The sequence below is a fragment of the Cnephaeus nilssonii genome (assembly GCF_951640355.1).
Source record: "Cnephaeus nilssonii genome assembly, chromosome: 22".
Classification (NCBI taxonomy): domain Eukaryota; kingdom Metazoa; phylum Chordata; class Mammalia; order Chiroptera; family Vespertilionidae; genus Cnephaeus; species Cnephaeus nilssonii.
The window spans coordinates 21,895,561-21,912,668 of record NC_137093.1 but is presented as its reverse complement, the minus strand read 5'-3'; the positions used below and the strand labels follow the sequence as shown (position 1 = coordinate 21,912,668).

General features: G+C 53.5%; 1 protein-coding gene across 1 annotated transcript in view; it reads left to right on the top strand.

The window, feature by feature from the left end:
- The window catches only part of MYO1H (myosin IH), a 37,371-nt gene extending 20,371 nt beyond the window's left edge, over nucleotides 1-17,000 (top strand). The window contains exons 14-30 of the mRNA XM_079762894.1: nucleotides 120-214; nucleotides 2,529-2,575; nucleotides 2,792-2,872; nucleotides 3,910-4,015; nucleotides 5,045-5,162; nucleotides 6,819-6,932; nucleotides 8,082-8,158; nucleotides 8,877-8,945; nucleotides 9,844-9,928; nucleotides 10,809-10,968; nucleotides 11,884-11,967; nucleotides 12,690-12,783; nucleotides 12,954-13,009; nucleotides 13,591-13,726; nucleotides 14,293-14,363; nucleotides 14,464-14,561; nucleotides 15,667-17,000. Coding sequence (XP_079619020.1) covers nucleotides 120-214; nucleotides 2,529-2,575; nucleotides 2,792-2,872; nucleotides 3,910-4,015; nucleotides 5,045-5,162; nucleotides 6,819-6,932; nucleotides 8,082-8,158; nucleotides 8,877-8,945; nucleotides 9,844-9,928; nucleotides 10,809-10,968; nucleotides 11,884-11,967; nucleotides 12,690-12,783; nucleotides 12,954-13,009; nucleotides 13,591-13,726; nucleotides 14,293-14,363; nucleotides 14,464-14,561; nucleotides 15,667-15,823 — 1,648 coding nt within the window. The 3' untranslated portion in view covers nucleotides 15,824-17,000. The remainder of the gene's footprint in view (nucleotides 1-119; nucleotides 215-2,528; nucleotides 2,576-2,791; nucleotides 2,873-3,909; nucleotides 4,016-5,044; nucleotides 5,163-6,818; nucleotides 6,933-8,081; nucleotides 8,159-8,876; nucleotides 8,946-9,843; nucleotides 9,929-10,808; nucleotides 10,969-11,883; nucleotides 11,968-12,689; nucleotides 12,784-12,953; nucleotides 13,010-13,590; nucleotides 13,727-14,292; nucleotides 14,364-14,463; nucleotides 14,562-15,666) is intronic.
- Nucleotides 17,001-17,108: the final 108 nt, after the last annotated feature.

The following is a 17,108-nucleotide window of genomic DNA, read 5'->3' as shown; positions in this document are numbered from 1 at the left end:
GAGCTGACTGCTGGGTCCCAAGCACCATCAAAGGCCTCTCCCTTTGCTTTGTACGGGGGTGCATTTTGCTGCCGAGACGTAGAAAGGTTCAGCTTGTGTCTGTGTCCGGCTCGCTGCAGCCGGAAGCTGGCGGGGCCAAAGGGCCGGAAGAGGATTGGCTGGATGGAGTTCCGACTGTTCCACTACGCGGGAGAGGTCACCTACTGCACCAAAGGTGAGTGTCCCGGGCACCGGTCACCGCCAGGCGGGGCCTCTGTGTCCTCTGAGGAAATGCTGCACGTCCACCCCGGCGTTCCCTCGCCTAAGGCATAGTCTCCCGGGATTCAGTGCCCCCTCCAGTGTCTCAATGCCATTCACCGGGTGGGGTTCTTTGATAACAGGCCTGGGTGCTGTACAGAGCTTAGTGTGAAGGCTGTGCATTCCTGGGTACGATGCTTAGTGTGAAGGCTGTGCATTCCTGGGTACAATGTTTAATGTGAATGCTGTGCATTCCCATGTACAGTGTTTAGTGTGAAGGCTGTGCATTCCCATGTACAGTGCTTAGTGTGAAGGCTGTGCATTCCTGGGTACAATGTTTAATGTGAATGCTGTGCATTCCCATGTACACTGCTTAGTGTGAGGCTGTGCCTTCCCATGTACAGTGCTTAGTGTGAGGCTGTGCCTTCCCATGTACAGAGCTTAGTGTGAAGGCTGTGCCTTCCCATGTACAGTGCTTAGTGTGAAGGCTGTGCATTCCCATGTACAGTGCTTAGTGTGAGGCTGTGCCTTCCCATGTACAGTGCTTAGTGTGAGGCTGTGCCTTCCCATGTACAGAGCTTAGTGTGAAGGCTGTGCCTTCCCATGTACAGAGCTTAGTGTGAAGGCTGTGCCTTCCCATGTACAGTGCTTAGTGTGAAGGCTGTGCATTCCCATGTACGATGCTTAGTGTGAAGGCTGTGCATTCCCATGTACAATGCTTAGTGTGAAGGCTGTGCATTCCCGGGTACGATGCTTAGTGTGAAGGCTGTGCCTTCCCATGTACAGTGCTTAGTGTGAAGGCTGTGCATTCCCATGTACAATGCTTAGTGTGAAGGCTGTGCATTCCCGGGTACGATGCTTAGTGTGAAGGCTGTGCCTTCCCATGTACAGTGCTTAGTGTGAAGGCTGTGCATTCCCGGGTACGATGCTTAGTGTGAAGGCTGTGCATTCCCATGTACGGTGCTTAGTGTGAAGGCTGTGCATTCCCATGTACAGTGCTTAGTGTGAAGGCTGTGCCTTCCCATGTACAGTGCTTAGTGTGAAGGCTGTGCATTCCTGGGTACGATGCTTAGCGTGAAGGCTGTGCATTCCCATGTACAGTGCTTAGTGTGAGGGCTGTGCCTTCCCATGTACAGTGCTTAGTGTGAAGGCTGTGCATTCCCATGTACGGTGCTTAGTGTGAAGGCTGTGCATTCCCATGTACAGTGCTTAGTGTGAAGGCTGTGCATTCCCATGTACAGTGCTTAGTGTGAAGGCTGTGCCTTCCCATGTACAGTGCTTAGTGTGAAGGCTGTGCATTCCCGGGTACGATGCTTAGTGTGAAGGCTGTGCATTCCCATGTACGGTGCTTAGTGTGAAGGCTGTGCATTCCCATGTACAGTGCTTAGTGTGAAGGCTGTGCCTTCCCATGTACAGTGCTTAGTGTGAAGGCTGTGCATTCCTGGGTACGATGCTTAGCGTGAAGGCTGTGCATTCCCATGTACAGTGCTTAGTGTGAGGGCTGTGCCTTCCCATGTACAGTGCTTAGTGTGAAGGCTGTGCATTCCCATGTACGGTGCTTAGTGTGAAGGCTGTGCATTCCCATGTACAGTGCTTAGTGTGAAGGCTGTGCATTCCCATGTACAGTGCTTAGTGTGAAGGCTGTGCCTTCCCATGTACAGTGCTTAGTGTGAAGGCTGTGCATTCCTGGGTACGATGCTTAGCGTGAAGGCTGTGCATTCCCATGTACAGTGCTTAGTGTGAGGGCTGTGCCTTCCCATGTACAGTGCTTAGTGTGAAGGCTGTGCATTCCCATGTACGGTGCTTAGTGTGAAGGCTGTGCATTCCCATGTACAGTGCTTAGTGTGAAGGCTGTGCATTCCCATGTACAATGCTTAGTGTGAAGGCTGTGCATTCCCGGGTACGATGCTTAGTGTGAAGCCTGTACCTTTCCATGGCAGCTCACCGGGATGTAGAATGGAGCGTGTGTGCCATAAGGCAGGCACTGAGGACCTGGTTCTCCCCATGTCCCCGAGGGATGCCTGACAGTGTCTGGAGACATTTGGTTGTTGCAAGTGGAGAAGATGCCACTGGCATCTGACGGTGGAGGCCAGGGAGGATGCTCAGCACCCTGCACGGCACAGAGGGTCCCGCAGCAGAGAGCTTTCAGCCCCAGCTGTCCCAGTGCCAAGGCTGAGGACTCGTGTAATCGTGAGATTGCTTTTAGGATTTCCCTTTGCGATCGGTGGGGATGGAATTGCATTTTCCGGCAAAGCCATTGATTCCAACACTCCTTACTCAATGTTTTGCAGGCTTCTTGGAAAAGAACAACGATCTCCTCTACAGGCATCTGAAAGAGGTCAGTCTGAAATGGAACCACGTGTTTCTGATGGGTCTGAGACACCCCCCGCGACACTGATTTGGGGGCAGATTTGTTCTGGAACTCCCTCTCCAGGCATCGTGTCAGAACGCCAGCATGCCACGGCTGGAACAGACACCGAGGCGTCCGTACAAACCTTTCACCTTCGGGGTTTCCGGGGGAGCGCGCACGGGACTCATTCCTCTGTGCCGGCAGGTGCTGTGCAGGTGCAGGAACGCCATCCTGAAGGAGTGCTTCCTGGCGGCCGAGCTGGAGAACCGCAGGAGGTCGCCCACGGTGAGTGGGAAGCGTGCCCGTGCAGAATTGGAAAGGTGGCAAAGCCCCCCCCCCAGGGTGCCCTCACCGCGGGCTCCCTGCCCTCCGTAAGCCCTCCCCTTGTCCTGGAGCGGCCCCTCCCCAGCGGGTTCTGTCGGATACGTATTTCCCAGGGGAGCACCCGGTGTGGCCGCTGGCAGACAGGCACTGAGCACCGATGAGCCAGGCCCTGGGCTGGGCACGGGATTTGCAGGAACAAAGCAGACAAGGCCCCTGAGCTCGTGGCTTACGATCTAGTGGGGAGGGGGCAGGAAAAGGACATCAAACAAAGAGCTTGGTAGTGCGAGTGCCGTAAAGGAAGCCTGGCAACAAGGAAGCGGGACTGAGGGCGTGGTGATGGGCTTGGCAGCGATGCCGGCTCCTACGAGGCACTCACTGCATCCGTGCCGAGTGAGTGAGGCATTCTGGGTAGATGCTTGTCTAGCCTCTGCTCAGCCATACTGACCTGGGGCTTCTCAGGCCAGGGCATCCAAATCCTTCTCTCACTATCTCTCTCTTTTCTTTTTGGTTAAGCCTCACCCGCGGATATTCTTTTTCCATTGTTTTTCAGAGAGAGTGGAAGGGAGGGAGGGGGAGAGAGAGAGAGAGAGAGAGAGAGAGAGAGAGAGAGAGAGAGAGAAGGAAACATGTATGTGAGAGACGACAGGGGGCGGGTGTAGGAGTGAATTTGCAACCCAGGTATGTGCCCCTGATGGGGAATCAAACCTGCAACCCTTTTGGTGTGTGGGCTGCTGCTCTGACCACTGAGCAACACTGGCCAGGGCCACATCCTTCTCTTATTGGGAAAAATGGTAACAGGCGGGACAATCTGTCGAGAGTGTGGGACTCAAAGGGCTTCTCAGGCCAGGACATCCACAGCCTCCTCTTAATGGGTGACAATGTGACGACCATCCGCCTCGAGCGTTGGGGTCCAAAGGGCCGGAGTCTGATGCCCTGACCGTTTTCTGGGTATTACCTGGGAGAGGCACGGTCTCCTCAGCCATTCCCTCTCCCTGCAGGTGGGGACGCAGTTCAAGACCAGCCTGAGCAGCCTTCTGGAAATCCTCATCTCCAAGGAGCCCTCCTACATCCGCTGCATCAAGCCCAACGAGAGGAAGGAGCCCAGTGAGTTGTGAATCCTCTGAACCCCGAGCTCAGGGAGATGAGGCCGGGAGGAAACCGAGATGGAATGCAGTGAAAATCCCAACCACCACCACAGGCTTGTCCTTGTCCTCTGGGCATGAGTCCTTTTTATTCTTAATAAAAACGGTAGCCCTAGCCGGTCTGGCTCGGACTGCAGGGTCCCGGGTTCGATTCCGGTCAAGGGCACATGCCCGGTGTGTGGCCTTGATCCCCAGTAGGGGGCCCTGCAGGAGGCAGCTGATCAATGATCTTCTCTCCCTTTCTGAAATCAATAAACATATCCTCTATAATGAAGAGCTAATATGCTAATTAGAGTGAACAGCAGAGTCCGGACGACCTTCTGGACGAAGCCGGGACTGCGAAGGCCAAGCCTCTTGCACAAATTTCGTGCATCGGGCCTCTAGTATTAAAGTAAAATAGCAGAAGGTAAACGGGGGTGGGGGCGTGTGGTCCCGAGTGAGCATTGCTTAGATTTTGGCTCAACCCGGCTGAGCCAGGCAGGCGCCAGAGGGGAGGGGAAGCAATGTTGTTTCTCTCCGGCCAGCGAGCAATCTTACAAAACGGTCTATGACGCGGCTCTTCTCTAAACCCACGCCGTGGTCTATCACAGAGCCACACAGTCAGGCTTGCAGAGCCAGGCAGGAAGAAAATGAGTGAAGCACACTGGGCGTAAGGCAATAGGGAGTGGAGGGGACTGCGGCAAACTGGGGAGGGCACGCCCCGTTTAAAAGGGCAGCAGGACTCCCAGCTGCTGTCGTCTTGTGGGACTCTAGACCTAGAATGGCCAGATCTCATTTTTTCTTTTTTTCAAGAGAAACCAGACATCCAGACTTCCTTGTACAATTCCCCCATGAAATAACACTCATGTTTTCTTCAGGCCTAAGAAAGCATGTGTGTGGCCAGATCCTCCAGCTCACGGGCCGTCAGCTGGCAGGCCCTCCTCTGGTCTCTGTCGGTTGAAATGGAGCCATGGGGTCCTCGACTGTCCCTCTCTCTTCTGTGTTTTCACAGGCAAGTTTGACGACTTCCTCATCAGGCACCAGATCAAGTACCTGGGGCTGATGGAACACCTGCGGGTGCGGCGGGCCGGCTTTGCGTACCGGCGGAAATATGAGCATTTCTTGCAAAGGTAAAGTGCGTTTTGTTGACCTGAAGCCAGTAAAGCCAAACACCTAGAGCAGCCCCTCGTTAACCGTGTGCTGGGGAGAGGGGGTATGTTCCAAGACCCCCAGTGGATGCCTGCAACGGCTGATAGTACTGAACCCTATAGATATGTTCTTCCTAGACATACATACCTCTGGTAAAGTTTAATTTATGTATCAGGCAAAGAGTGTAACAACAATAATAAAATAGAACAATTAGAGCAATAGACATAATAAAAGTTATGCGAGTCTGCTCTCTCTCAAAATCTTTTTAAAAAATATATATTTTATTGATTTTTTTACAGAGAGGAAGGGAGAGGGATAGTTAGAAACATCGATGAGAGAGAAACTTCAATCAGCTGCCTCCTGCACACCCCCTACTGGGGATGTGCCCGCAACTAAGGTACATGCCCTCGACCGGAATCGAACCCGGGATCCTTGAGTCCGCAGGCCGACGCTCTATCCACTGAGCCAAACCGTTAGGGCAATTCATTCCTTTTTACGGCTGAATGGTACCTCCTTGTGTGGCTGCCCCCCGTGTCTGTATCTCCTCATCCGCTGACGGACACCTGGGTGGCTCCCACTCTTGGGCTATTAAGAACAATGTTGCTAGAGCCATTCGTGGGCAAGTTTCTGTGTGGAAACGTGTTTTCGTTTCTTTAGGCATATGCTTAGGAGTAAGTTACCGGGTCAGAGGATACCTCAGGGTTTAATTGAGGAACTGCCAGACTATTTACCAGGTGGTGTTTGTGTTTTTTTTTTTTTTTAGATGTACCCCCTTTGCAAATATCTGAAAAATGGGCGTACACCATTTTTGCTCAGCAGCTATTCATTTACCCTCATCTCACTCATTTTCCCCCTTTTGGTGAGGGGCAGGAAGTAGCAGCTACTGCCCACCCCGCCCCACCCCAAACACACACACACACACACACACACACACACTTGACGCTCCCATCTTCCTGCACTTTTTGAACTTCATACGTCTCTTTCCTACTCTATTGCTGTCTGGGGCTCGTTGATTCTTTCCATAAATACCAGCGAGCACCTGCCGGTACCAGCGCTGTCCGAGACGCTGGGTGGCTGCAGAGAACCGGGCAGGCCCACCCCTGCCGCATGGCGTTCACCCTCTAGTGAGGCTGGCTGGCGATAACACATTGTTTATCTTCTCGTTCGTCTGCTGATGGACACTTGTATGTCTTACTGTTTGTCTATTCTGAATAGTGACGCTATGAACATAAGCTTTTGCGTGGACATGTTTTCCTGTCTTGCATATACAGGGTGGGACAAAAGAAGGTTTACAGCTGTTCGCATGGAAAATAATACAATAATTAATAATAACACTAGAATAAACCCTGTTTCACATACTGACAACTGTAAACCTTTGGCCCCACCCTGGATACCGAGGAGTGGAATTGAATTTCTTGAGGTGTCTGATGATGTCATTGTTCTATGAAGACAGGCCTAAACCTCCCACCTGATTGAAGTAGTTTCTCTCTTTTTTCTTTTTTTGGCCAAGTATATATTGTTGAGTTCAAAGCATCTGAATTCAAGCAAGGAACGAGTCTACGACAGCACCCGGGGCGGCTGGCATGCGCCCCCTGGTGGGAGGGTGGTGTAAGGTCAGGATGTGCCTCTCTCCCCAGGTACAAGTCCCTGTGTCCAGACACCTGGCCGCACTGGCGCGGGCCTCCAGCAGAGGGCGTAGAGCGGCTGATCAAATACATCGGCTACAAACCGGAGGAGTACAAGTTGGGGAGGTGAGTGCTGGGAAGTCACTGTCAGAATGTTTCGGGCATTGATCCACAGCCATCTGGAGCCCAGAGATTCATTTTTTCAGGAAATGACGTAGATGTAAAAGCAGATACTTCCATCCACGGAATTTAAATGCAGCTCTTTAAAGCAAAACCCTCTCCCGTGTGTCTCCTTCACATGGGATGAGGCAGAGACTCAAACACCATCCCTACTTGGAGGTGCAGTAGTTGGCTCACTCAGAACATTCCACACCTTGGACACCAGCTGGGCGTCCTACGATTTCACTCAACCCTGACACCGTCTACCTGGAGAGAGGGGCAGACCCCACAGGCGAATGGCCCAGTCCTATAAGACGGCTCCTTCCCCACTACAGATGCCTGTCCCAAGCCCACCTGGGCTTCTGACCGACCAGCTATAAACGGGAGGTTCCCACAAGCCCCTCCTGAGGTTTGAATAATTTGTTAGGAAAACATTTTACTGCAGGTTAGGATGGTGTGTTAGTTTCCTGGGGGGCTGCATAAAACATTAGCACAAAATAGCTGGCTTCAACCAAGAGAAATTCATTGTCCAAACTCCAGCTGTTGGCAGGCTTTTTAGGGGAGCCTTCCTTGATGCTTCCAGGGGCTCCTGACATTCCTTGGCTTGTGGCCACATCACTCTAGTCTCTGCCTCCATCTCCATATGGCCTCCTTCCCTGTGTCTGTGTGTTTCTTTTTTTAAAAATATATATTTTTATTGATTTTTTTTAGAGAGGAAGGGAGAGGGAGATATAGAAACATCAATGATGAGAGAGAATCATTGATCGGCTGCATCCTGCACACCCCCTACTGAGGTTTGAGCCCACAACCCTTGACTGGAATCGAACCTGGGACCCTTCAGTCCACAGGCAGATGCTCTATCCACTGAGCCAAACCAGCTAGGGCTGTGTGTTCGTTTCTGTCTCCTATAAGGACACACTTGGATTGAAAGTCCCCCACCTAATGATCTGACCTTGAGTCTTACCCTGGATGACATCTGCAAAGATCGTATTTCCAAATAAGAATCTTACATTCTGAGGTTCTGAGTGCACCTGAATTTGGGGGGACCACTGTGCGACCCACTGCAGATGGTAACTGACCAATTAACCATTAAAACACCTTTGTTTTCCCTTCTAGAACCAAGATATTCATTCGCTTCCCCAGAACTCTTTTTGCCACGGAAGATGCCTTTGAATTTAGTAAACACCAATTAGGTATGATTTTTTTCTGTCCTGACTTCAATAGAATGTGAAATGACAAGCTTAGCTAGGGCTACATCTCCAACACGGTGTTTGATATAGTGCTAGAAGCATTGGCTTTGAGAAGCAGGATCAAGATAGCGCTCTGGCCGGTGGTTCAGCTGATTGGAGTGTTGTCCTGGGCACCAGAAGGTTTTGAGCTCGATTCCCAGTTAAGGCACATCACTGGGATCTGGTTAATGGGCAGGTGCTGGCTGTGGTGGGGGGGAGGGGGAGGGGGGAGTGGGGATTAAACCAGCTCCCAGGGGATGTGACATTCATGTTTTCAGGGCCCTCGAGGAGTGGGGCCTGTGTGTGGTCCGGCAGCCATGGGGTCACACCCCCCCTTAGCTGCAGGCGTTTCCTTGGCAGCAAGTTTCCTCACCACCTGACCTGCAGGCCCAGGAGTCGAATGTGCTGCTGCCGGGTGCAGGGTGGGGAGTGAGGGGGGACTGCAATGCCCAGCATGGAACCAGGCCCTCCGGATGGTGGCTCGGGGCCTTGCCCCGGGGGAAGGCACGAGGAAAGACGAGAAAGCTCCGGGCAGCCAGGCTGAGGGTGACCTGCTGACGCGGCTTCCTCGTCCCCTCTGCACCGCATGCCCCGAAGGTCACGTCTGACATCCCGTGAAGGTCACAGCTACAGCGAGGCTCACACGAAAGTCATTCCACCCAAACTTTTGTTTTATTTTAAGTGGCGAGGATTCAAGCCACGTACAAAGCCTGCCTAGAGAGAAGAGTCTACGTGAGAAAAAGACAAGCAGGTAAGGATCACACAGAAACTTCCCAGCTGGCCACGGGCCTGGCGACTTCTCATCTCCTCCCCCTGCCCGGCTCCTTCGTGCATCCCCCCCCCCCCCGCCCATCCTTGAAACCTTGGTGTGTGTGTATTTGTGTGTGTGTGTGGGGGGGGGTGTTAAGATCCAGTTCTGGGGCCTCTTCTCATTTTCACTCACTCACTCACTCACTCACTCATTTGACCAGAGAGGACGACAGAGTGTTCTATGTTCCATGGACGTACTTTATTTGATCCACAACATATGCACGTTTCAAGAATAACTTTTTGAAAAGGTTACGAACACGAGTCCCTTTCCTCTGTCCCTTCCCACTTTCACCGCCCCCGCCCCCAATCTTCTGAATTTTGCATTTATAATTCCCTTGGTTTGTAAAAAATATCACCATCTATGGACGCACCACTCAACAATCCATGACCTCGTAGGTGGGTGCCCAACCACTGAGCCACCCGGCCAGGGCTCTGTATCCCAATTTTAAAATGTAGACCACGAAAGCAAAGTAAACACGGGGAGACAAACCACACCCTTGGTAAGACACCTGTAACGAGACAGGAGCGCCACTCTTTACCCTGAGAAGGATCCCGGGCAGCTCGGGTCCTTCGTGTCATTTCGGGCCTTCCCCTGGAGCGTCCCACAGCGCCCCACGCTCCTCTGTCTCCCTGGTTCAGTGCCCCCCCCCCCCCCCCCCCGCCCTGAGCATCCCCCAGGGAAGAACTGGGGGCGTTCACCCCACTTCCCATCTCCGGGACTAGCCGAGTGCCGTGGCGGGTGTGCCGATGGTTGTGGCGTGGGTGACCGATTCTGAAAACGCCTTTTGGATTCAATGTGACGGTGCTCCCCTCCTAACGGCAGCAGTGGACTCTTGCAGCCATCAAACTCGAAACCCACTGGCGTGGAGCCCTGGCCCGGAAGGAGGTCGAGAGGAGAAAGTGGGCTGTGCTGATTATCAGGAGGCAAGTTCTCGGTGCAGGAGGGAGGGAGGCCCCTCGGTGCGGGTGTGCGGCGGGGGGTGGTCGTGCACTTGGCTGGGTGTTTTGGATTTGTGCAGACGGGTAATCCTCCTTTTGGGATGTCAACCCTGAGGAATTCAGCTCTTTCCTCTGACACCCTGATTTGATGGCGATTGCAACTTAGTCCATTTGTAGTTTTCTCTTAGCCTAGCTCCGTGGTCTGCAAACTGCGGCTTGCGAGCCACATGCGGCTCTTTGGCCCCTTGAGTGTGGCTCTTCCACAAAATACCACGGCCTGAGCGAGTCTATTTTGAAGAAGTGGCATTAGAAGAAGTTTAAGTTTAAAAAATTTGGCTCTCAAAAGACATTTCCATCGTTGTACTGTTGATATTTGGCTCTGTTGACTAATGAGTTTGCCGACCACTGGCCTAGCTCAAAAGTCACCAAGTCAAATGCCTTCTGATGCCAGGTGGGCACAGTAAGTGGGTCTCATGAGCTGGGATAAGACAGTAAGGTATGGTGGGGACCGTGGCCAACTGGAACGCTCGTTCCCTCTCAGATGACAGCTGCCAAGGAGAAACGCCAGGCGGATCTTTGGACTTTCCAGGAAAGCTGGAAATCTGGCTTCCATGTAATACCTCTCTCTTTGGTTGTTGTTGTTGGCAACCAATTCAAGCTACTGAAAACAAAGAAGAAATAGTGTGGGCGAAATGGAACAGATCTTTGGGGTAGACTGGGCCTGTGGGCGACATTACTGGCTTTGGCCTAGGTGACCATCTAACGAATCGCTGCCCCGTGGCCTCTTGTGGTCAAACGAGTGGAGAGGACCCACAACTCGGGGAAGGAACGGGTCAGAAAACGAACGTAACGCTTCCCAATTCAGGTTCATCAAGGGCTTCATCCATCGCGACAAGCCTCTCTGTCCCGACAACGAGGAGTTTGTCGTGTTCGTGCGCAAGAATTACATCTTGAACCTTCGGTATCACGTCCCAAAGAACGTCCTGGACAAGCGCTGGCTGAGGCCTCCTGGCATCCTGGAAAACGTAAGGACTCCGCTGGGACGCGTGTGGCGAGGGGCGTGGGCACTGACGGAGCTTCTGTTTGTATGTGGACCTCCTGGGCAAGCGCACCTGTGCCAGGTGCTGCACAAGAAGTCCCACTCCTCAGAGTCCGTAATAACCTCACTGGGACCATAAAGCACTTTTATTTTTAAAAATATATATTTTTATTGATTTCAGAGAGTCAGGGAGAGAGAGTCACTGATCCTACACACCCCACACTCCGGGCATGTGCCCCGACTAGGAATTGAACCTCAACCACTGACTGAGCCATGCTGCCTGGGCTACAGAGCAATTTTATTTATTTATTTAATATATATTTATTGATTTACAGAGAGAAAGGGAGAGGGATAGAGAGTTAGAAACATCGATGAGAGAGAAACATCCATCAGCTGCCTCCTGCACACCCCCTACTGGGGATGTGCCTGCAACCAAGGTACATGCCCTTGACCGGAATCGAACCTGGGACCCTTCAGTATGCAGACCGATGCTCTATCCACTGAGCAAAACCGGTCAGGGCTACAGAGCGCTTTTAAATGGTGTCTGTCCTGGGGTAGCCTTCCAAAGGGTTAGGTGGCTGTCGCCTACCACAGCGCCTCTCTGAAGATGGCCCGAGGACCCTCTGTAGACTGTAAGCTTCTTCGGCTCTAACCTGGACCCCCTGAGCCAGGATTTCTAGGAATCTCACTTCAGACAGCGTCTCAGGCGACTCACGTGCATTCACTAAGCAGCACTGGCTACCAGCGGTGAAAAGGTAGCACGAGGTCGGATTAGCTGCTTTCTTGGACTGTAAGGTCTTAACGCCGCACTTTAAATCGAACTGAATTCAACTAGGTTTTCACAGCTATTTTGGTGGCCACAGCCCGAGACGGGTGGGACAAAGGTGTGTTCTCCACACAGGCATCGGATCTGCTCAGGAAAATGTGCGTGAGGAACCTGGTTCGGAAGTACTGCCGCGGGATCACAGCCGAGAGGAAAGCGCTGGTAGGGACGTGGGGTGCGTGGAGAGGCGGGCACGGGCCCCACGGCTGAACTACTAGTTAGCGGACCTCACCTGTCAGCCAAGGCACACGCCTCGGGCACATAATTAAACACAGTATGAGCCCTGTTAAGTGGCAGCTGTTAATAATCTGCATCACTCCGTTACCATGGGAACAGTCCAGATGGCCCCTGCAGGGCGAATGCAGGACCCCTGTGTGCTGGAGGTCTGGTTTTGTTTATGCTCGTCCCAGGTCGGCAGACTTTTCCCCCAAAGGGCTAGAGTCCATATTTCAGGCTTTGGGGGGTCGTGGGACCCCTGTGGCAATTACTCAGCTCTGCTGTCAAGAGCCCCCGAGCAGTGAGAGGCAGCGTGCTCCTGAATGCAGAGCTGTGCTCCAGTAAAACTCGACTTACAAAACCAGACCGGAGGCTGGCTTTGGCCCGTGGGCTCGAGCCTGTCGCCCTCTGGCCGAGGAGCAACAAATGGCTCCCCGAAATTCTGCACATTCCGCTTCCAGGAAGCCAGTGCAGGTGGGAAAGGACAAGCATCAGCAGCAACTCCGTTTCTGCCGGGAGAGTCATTTATTTTTAGGGCATTTGGATGTCTGTGTGAAGTGACACAGCTCCCACCGCGTCTCCGGGAAGGCGTGCCATACATGGACCTTGGGGCGCGCCTGTCCCGAGGCCCGTGGCCACCGCTGTTGTACATTGAACTGTGTCACCAGATGCAGCAGAAGGCGGTCGCCAGCGCAGTCTTCAGGGGAAAGAAGGAAGGCTATGCGGAAAGTCTGAATAAACCCTTTGCCAACAGTCGGATAGGTAAGCACGTTTCCCCATTTACCTCGTTTTAAAAAGCCAAAGGGGAAATTTCAGCTCCATAGCATTTCCCCACGGCTGTGCCCCAGCTGGGGCCTCGGTCACAGAGGGACAGAAAGCCAGCGGATGCCAGTGGCTTCTGCGAGGGCTCACTGTGCTCTGTCCCCTCCTAGACGAAGGAGACATCAATCCCAAAGTGCTCCAGCTCATCGGCAGCGAGAAAATCCAGGTGAGGAAGAGTGGGGCCTGGCTCAGGCAGGATTCCGGATGGAATCCTGAGGCCGGGGCCTGTTTTCTGGGGGAGCAGGCCTGGAAGCACCGTGTACGTGCCGGGGTGCATGTGGGCAGCCCGGGCTCCCACCTGCGGGGCTCTGGGTGCTGACTGGGCTGCCTGCCTGCCTTAGTAGCGGCGCGATCCCAGGCAGGTCTGGAAGCTCTCGGGGGCTCTGCTGGCTGCTCTGTCACTTTGATCCCCTGGAGAACAGAAACCCGCGTGGCTAGACGGGATGCTCCCAAGGCTGAGGCCTCTCATGCCCACAGAGCAGACCATGAGGCAGGTGGCCACAGCTGGGTTGGGCACATGAGGGAGGCAACCAATTGATGTCTCTCAAAATGAATGGGGAAAAATATCCTTGGGTGAGGATTAAGAAAAAACTCAAAAACCTAACAAAATCCACCTAGCAGAGCACCAGGGTGTGGGAAAAACCTGTTTATGCACAATCTGGCTGAGCCTCTGAGTAACCAGCAACCCAGCCTGCGCCCCCTTCCACCCCGAGCCTTCCCCTCGCCGTGACGGTCACCTCCTTGCAGTATGGCATCCCGGTCATTAAATACGACAGGAAAGGCTTCAAGGCGCGGCAGCGGCAACTCATCCTCACTCAGAAAGCCGCTTACGTGGTGGAACTGGCCAAAATCAAGCAGAAAATAGAGTACTCGGCACTCAGAGGTGAGACGCAGGCAACCTCGGGGCCAGTCACTGGGCGAACTTGGCTCCCGGCACCCCAGGCGTGAAGCCCTCGACCCGAGAGGAAGGTGTAGGGGCCTGTTATCTTTTTAAAAAAATACATTTTATTGATTTTTTACAGAGAGGAAGGGAGAGGGATAGTTAGAAACATCGATCAGCTGCCTCCTGCACACCCCCTACTGGGGATGTGCCCGCAACCAAAGTACATGCCCTTGACCGGAATCGAAACTGGGACCCTTGAGTCCGCAGGCCAACGCTCTATCCACTGAGCCAAACCGGTTAGGGCGGGGCCTGTTATTATTGCATACATGCCAGCGGTGCCCCCTTCACTCGTGTCCGGGCTGGACAGCCGTCGCCCTCTGCGTGCCCATTTTTATGTGGTGCACAACCTTGACAGCCCAACAGCACGCTGCCTGTCTGAGGAGGCCCTGCGCCCTGCTGGGCCCAGCGAGGGGGGGGGGGGTTGGGGAGTCCCGAGGTGCACCTCCCCTCGCACCTGTTAATGTCAAGTTGTCCCTTCCTCACTCCTCACTGCCGTCTGTCTGCAGGCGTCTCTACCAGCAGCCTGAGCGATGGGTTCTTAGTCATTCACGTCTCGCCAGGAGCCAACAAGCACAAGGTAACTGACGGCCACCGGTCCCCGCTGAGGGCCACGGCTCGGCGCCCAGATGCTGGGTGGACGACGGTGAAAGCGCCCCGTCCTCTCCTCCCCACCGCAGGGCGACGCCATCCTGCAGTGCGAGCACGTCTTTGAAGCGGTGACGAAACTCGTCATGCTGGTTAAGAAGGAGAACCTCGTGCATGTTGTTCAAGGAAGGTAGGAGATTGAGCCCCGAATGCCTTCCTCACTGGAGATGCAAACACTTGTTCACGTGCCCGCCTCCCTGCAGGGACGGGGAACGTTTTTTCTGCCAACGGGCCATCTGGATATTTGTAACGGTATTTGTGGGCCACACAAAATCACCCACTTAAAACTTGCTACGAACAGGCCCTTAGATTGATTGCATTTCAAGTCCTGCCTGCAGTTGCCGTGGCCGGACCAGATCCAATGGGATGGCCCCTGAGCCGGACGTTCCCCACCCCTGCTCCGGCGGGTACCCTGCCCTTCCGAGGAAGAGCTTCTTTCCTCTCCCCAAAGCCTGGGGCTCCAGAGAAATGAAGAAGTCGGTGACCACTGGCTGACCTAAGGGAGCAGGGTCTTGTGATCCAGTATTCAAAGCTGTCACAGTGGGGGGTGGGCCTCGGCCGAGCAGGTGGCAGCCTGTTTTGGAGGACAGCTGGTTGAGCACGGGGGCCTCCACTTGGCAGGCTGCCTACAGACCGGGGAGGGAAAAGGGCTGACCTTTCCTTGGGACACAGAAGAAAAATCCCTGGCGCGCAGAGTACCTGTTCGATTCTCTCGGCAGCTCTGCAGTGGGTGCCGCCGTCACACAGCTGGGCAGGGACCGTGCACGGACCCTCAGCGCTGCTCCCAGAGCCCCTAAAGCAGGCGGCTCCCTCACACTTCTGCTCCCATTACGCCCCAATCTTTAAAACCTGCTAAGTAAATCCCTATGTGGAGGAACAGCGAGAGGTGGGTACGTGGGAAGTGGGGCTTCTGTACTGCTCCGCCTCTGCGGGCAGAGCTAGCCCGTGAGAGCTGTAGTAAGAAGACATCTAGTTACCCAGGCATCAGCTTGGCCCCTTGAAACTGAAGGCGCTAAGCTGATCTTAGATGAACCACAGAGACATGGGGTAAGTTTCCTGGTTATGGAAATGGTTTTCGTCTTTGCATTACTCAAACATGCACTCAGATTCTATAATCCAACATGTTCAACCTTGGAAACGAGTAAAACTTCCTACATGAATTTCTTTTGCAGAGCAAAGGCGGAGAGAAAAGGTAACACCAGGTCAGTCGCTCAGCATGTTTTGTGTATTTTAAGTTTACAGTTTTACATCAGTCCTGGAAGAGAAGGCACAATTGTTTTCGACACGGGACCAGAAGAACAAATCTATAAAGATAAAAACGGACAGCTAACAGTGGTGAGTGGCTGTGTCTGGGGAGGGAGGGAGGCACTCTTGGATGAGAAAAAAGTTTAAAATGCCACCAATTCCAGTCCTCCTGTAGACTGACTGGAATCATAGCTAGTTCACCTCTTTCTAGTCCTGATTCCACATCTGAGAAACAGGAAGGAACTGGAATTGGTACTAGAGACATAGGTCCAAACGCTGAATGAAAGGGGAGTTTATTGCCATGTTTAATGGGAGCCAGCAGCTGACATTCAATCCTCCTCGGGTTTAAATGGCAAAGCCCCGCTGTTCACGGGGCGGCGCAGGTGCTGTGCCTCATCACGGCGGTTCTCAAACTCCAAACTGGAACCGCCTGCGTTAGTACCGCACCCCCAGGCCCTGTGATGTCATTGGCTGCGGGTGTGGCCGGGTGCGCAGAGCTTTGCCCTCCCTCCAAGTAGCTTATTCTGAGCCCAGCTCGAGCAGCTCCCTTTTGGAGTCACAGAGTCTGGCTGGCTCCCTGCCTGCTTAGCTGAAGGTACTAACGGGCCTCCCGAGCCCATTTCTGTGTGGCTTGTTGAAGCTCCTCCCACTTACCTGGGTGATGCTGACGGGTGGGTGATAACTGCTTCCTTCCGAGGGAGGCGGGGTGAGGCCTCTAAGCCTCAGCGTGGACTCTTCCAGGTGTCTGTCCGCATGAAGTCCTGATAGAGGGTGGCGTCTGCCGAGGCCAAGACGCAGGACGCGGGATTTGACCCAAGAAGCTACCCCTTCGAGGAAAGGCTCCCCCCGCGGCTCTGAAGAAATGGAGCAGCTTCTGATGCCAGCGCCCAACCCCAGCGTCTCAGCTGCCCTGGGCGCTAACGTAGGACGTCCTCTCAGGGAGTCACGTCACCCGAGAGGGTGGTTCTGAACGTCCCCTATAGGATAGACACGCGCTGCGCACTCTGACCGGTCACTGTAAGGTAGGCAACAGATTCCCTACCTTTGCCAGCTGCCTCCAAGGCACAATGAAGCGTTAGAGAGGGTCTGAGAGTAAGTAGATGAAAGTTCACAACGCGGCAACATTGGAATTTTGCTTTAAATACATGGAATTAGAAATGTACTCAATTCCTTAACCTTTCTCATAGGCTCTCTAGGTTCCAGATGGTGAGCTGTGTCTCCCCAAAATTAAATTGGCGGCAACACCAGCTGATTGGTTCTGCTTTTTCAGAAGCCCAGCTGCGTGTCTGCCCCAGACTTCCTTTCGCTGTTTAAATTCAGGCGCCACAGAGAAATGACTCCGCTTTTCCACCCCGAGCAACTTCAAGGTGGTCGAGCAGAAGGTACTGTGACTGCCTAGCGCTCTCTGCTGAAAACTGCACTTCACTGTGCT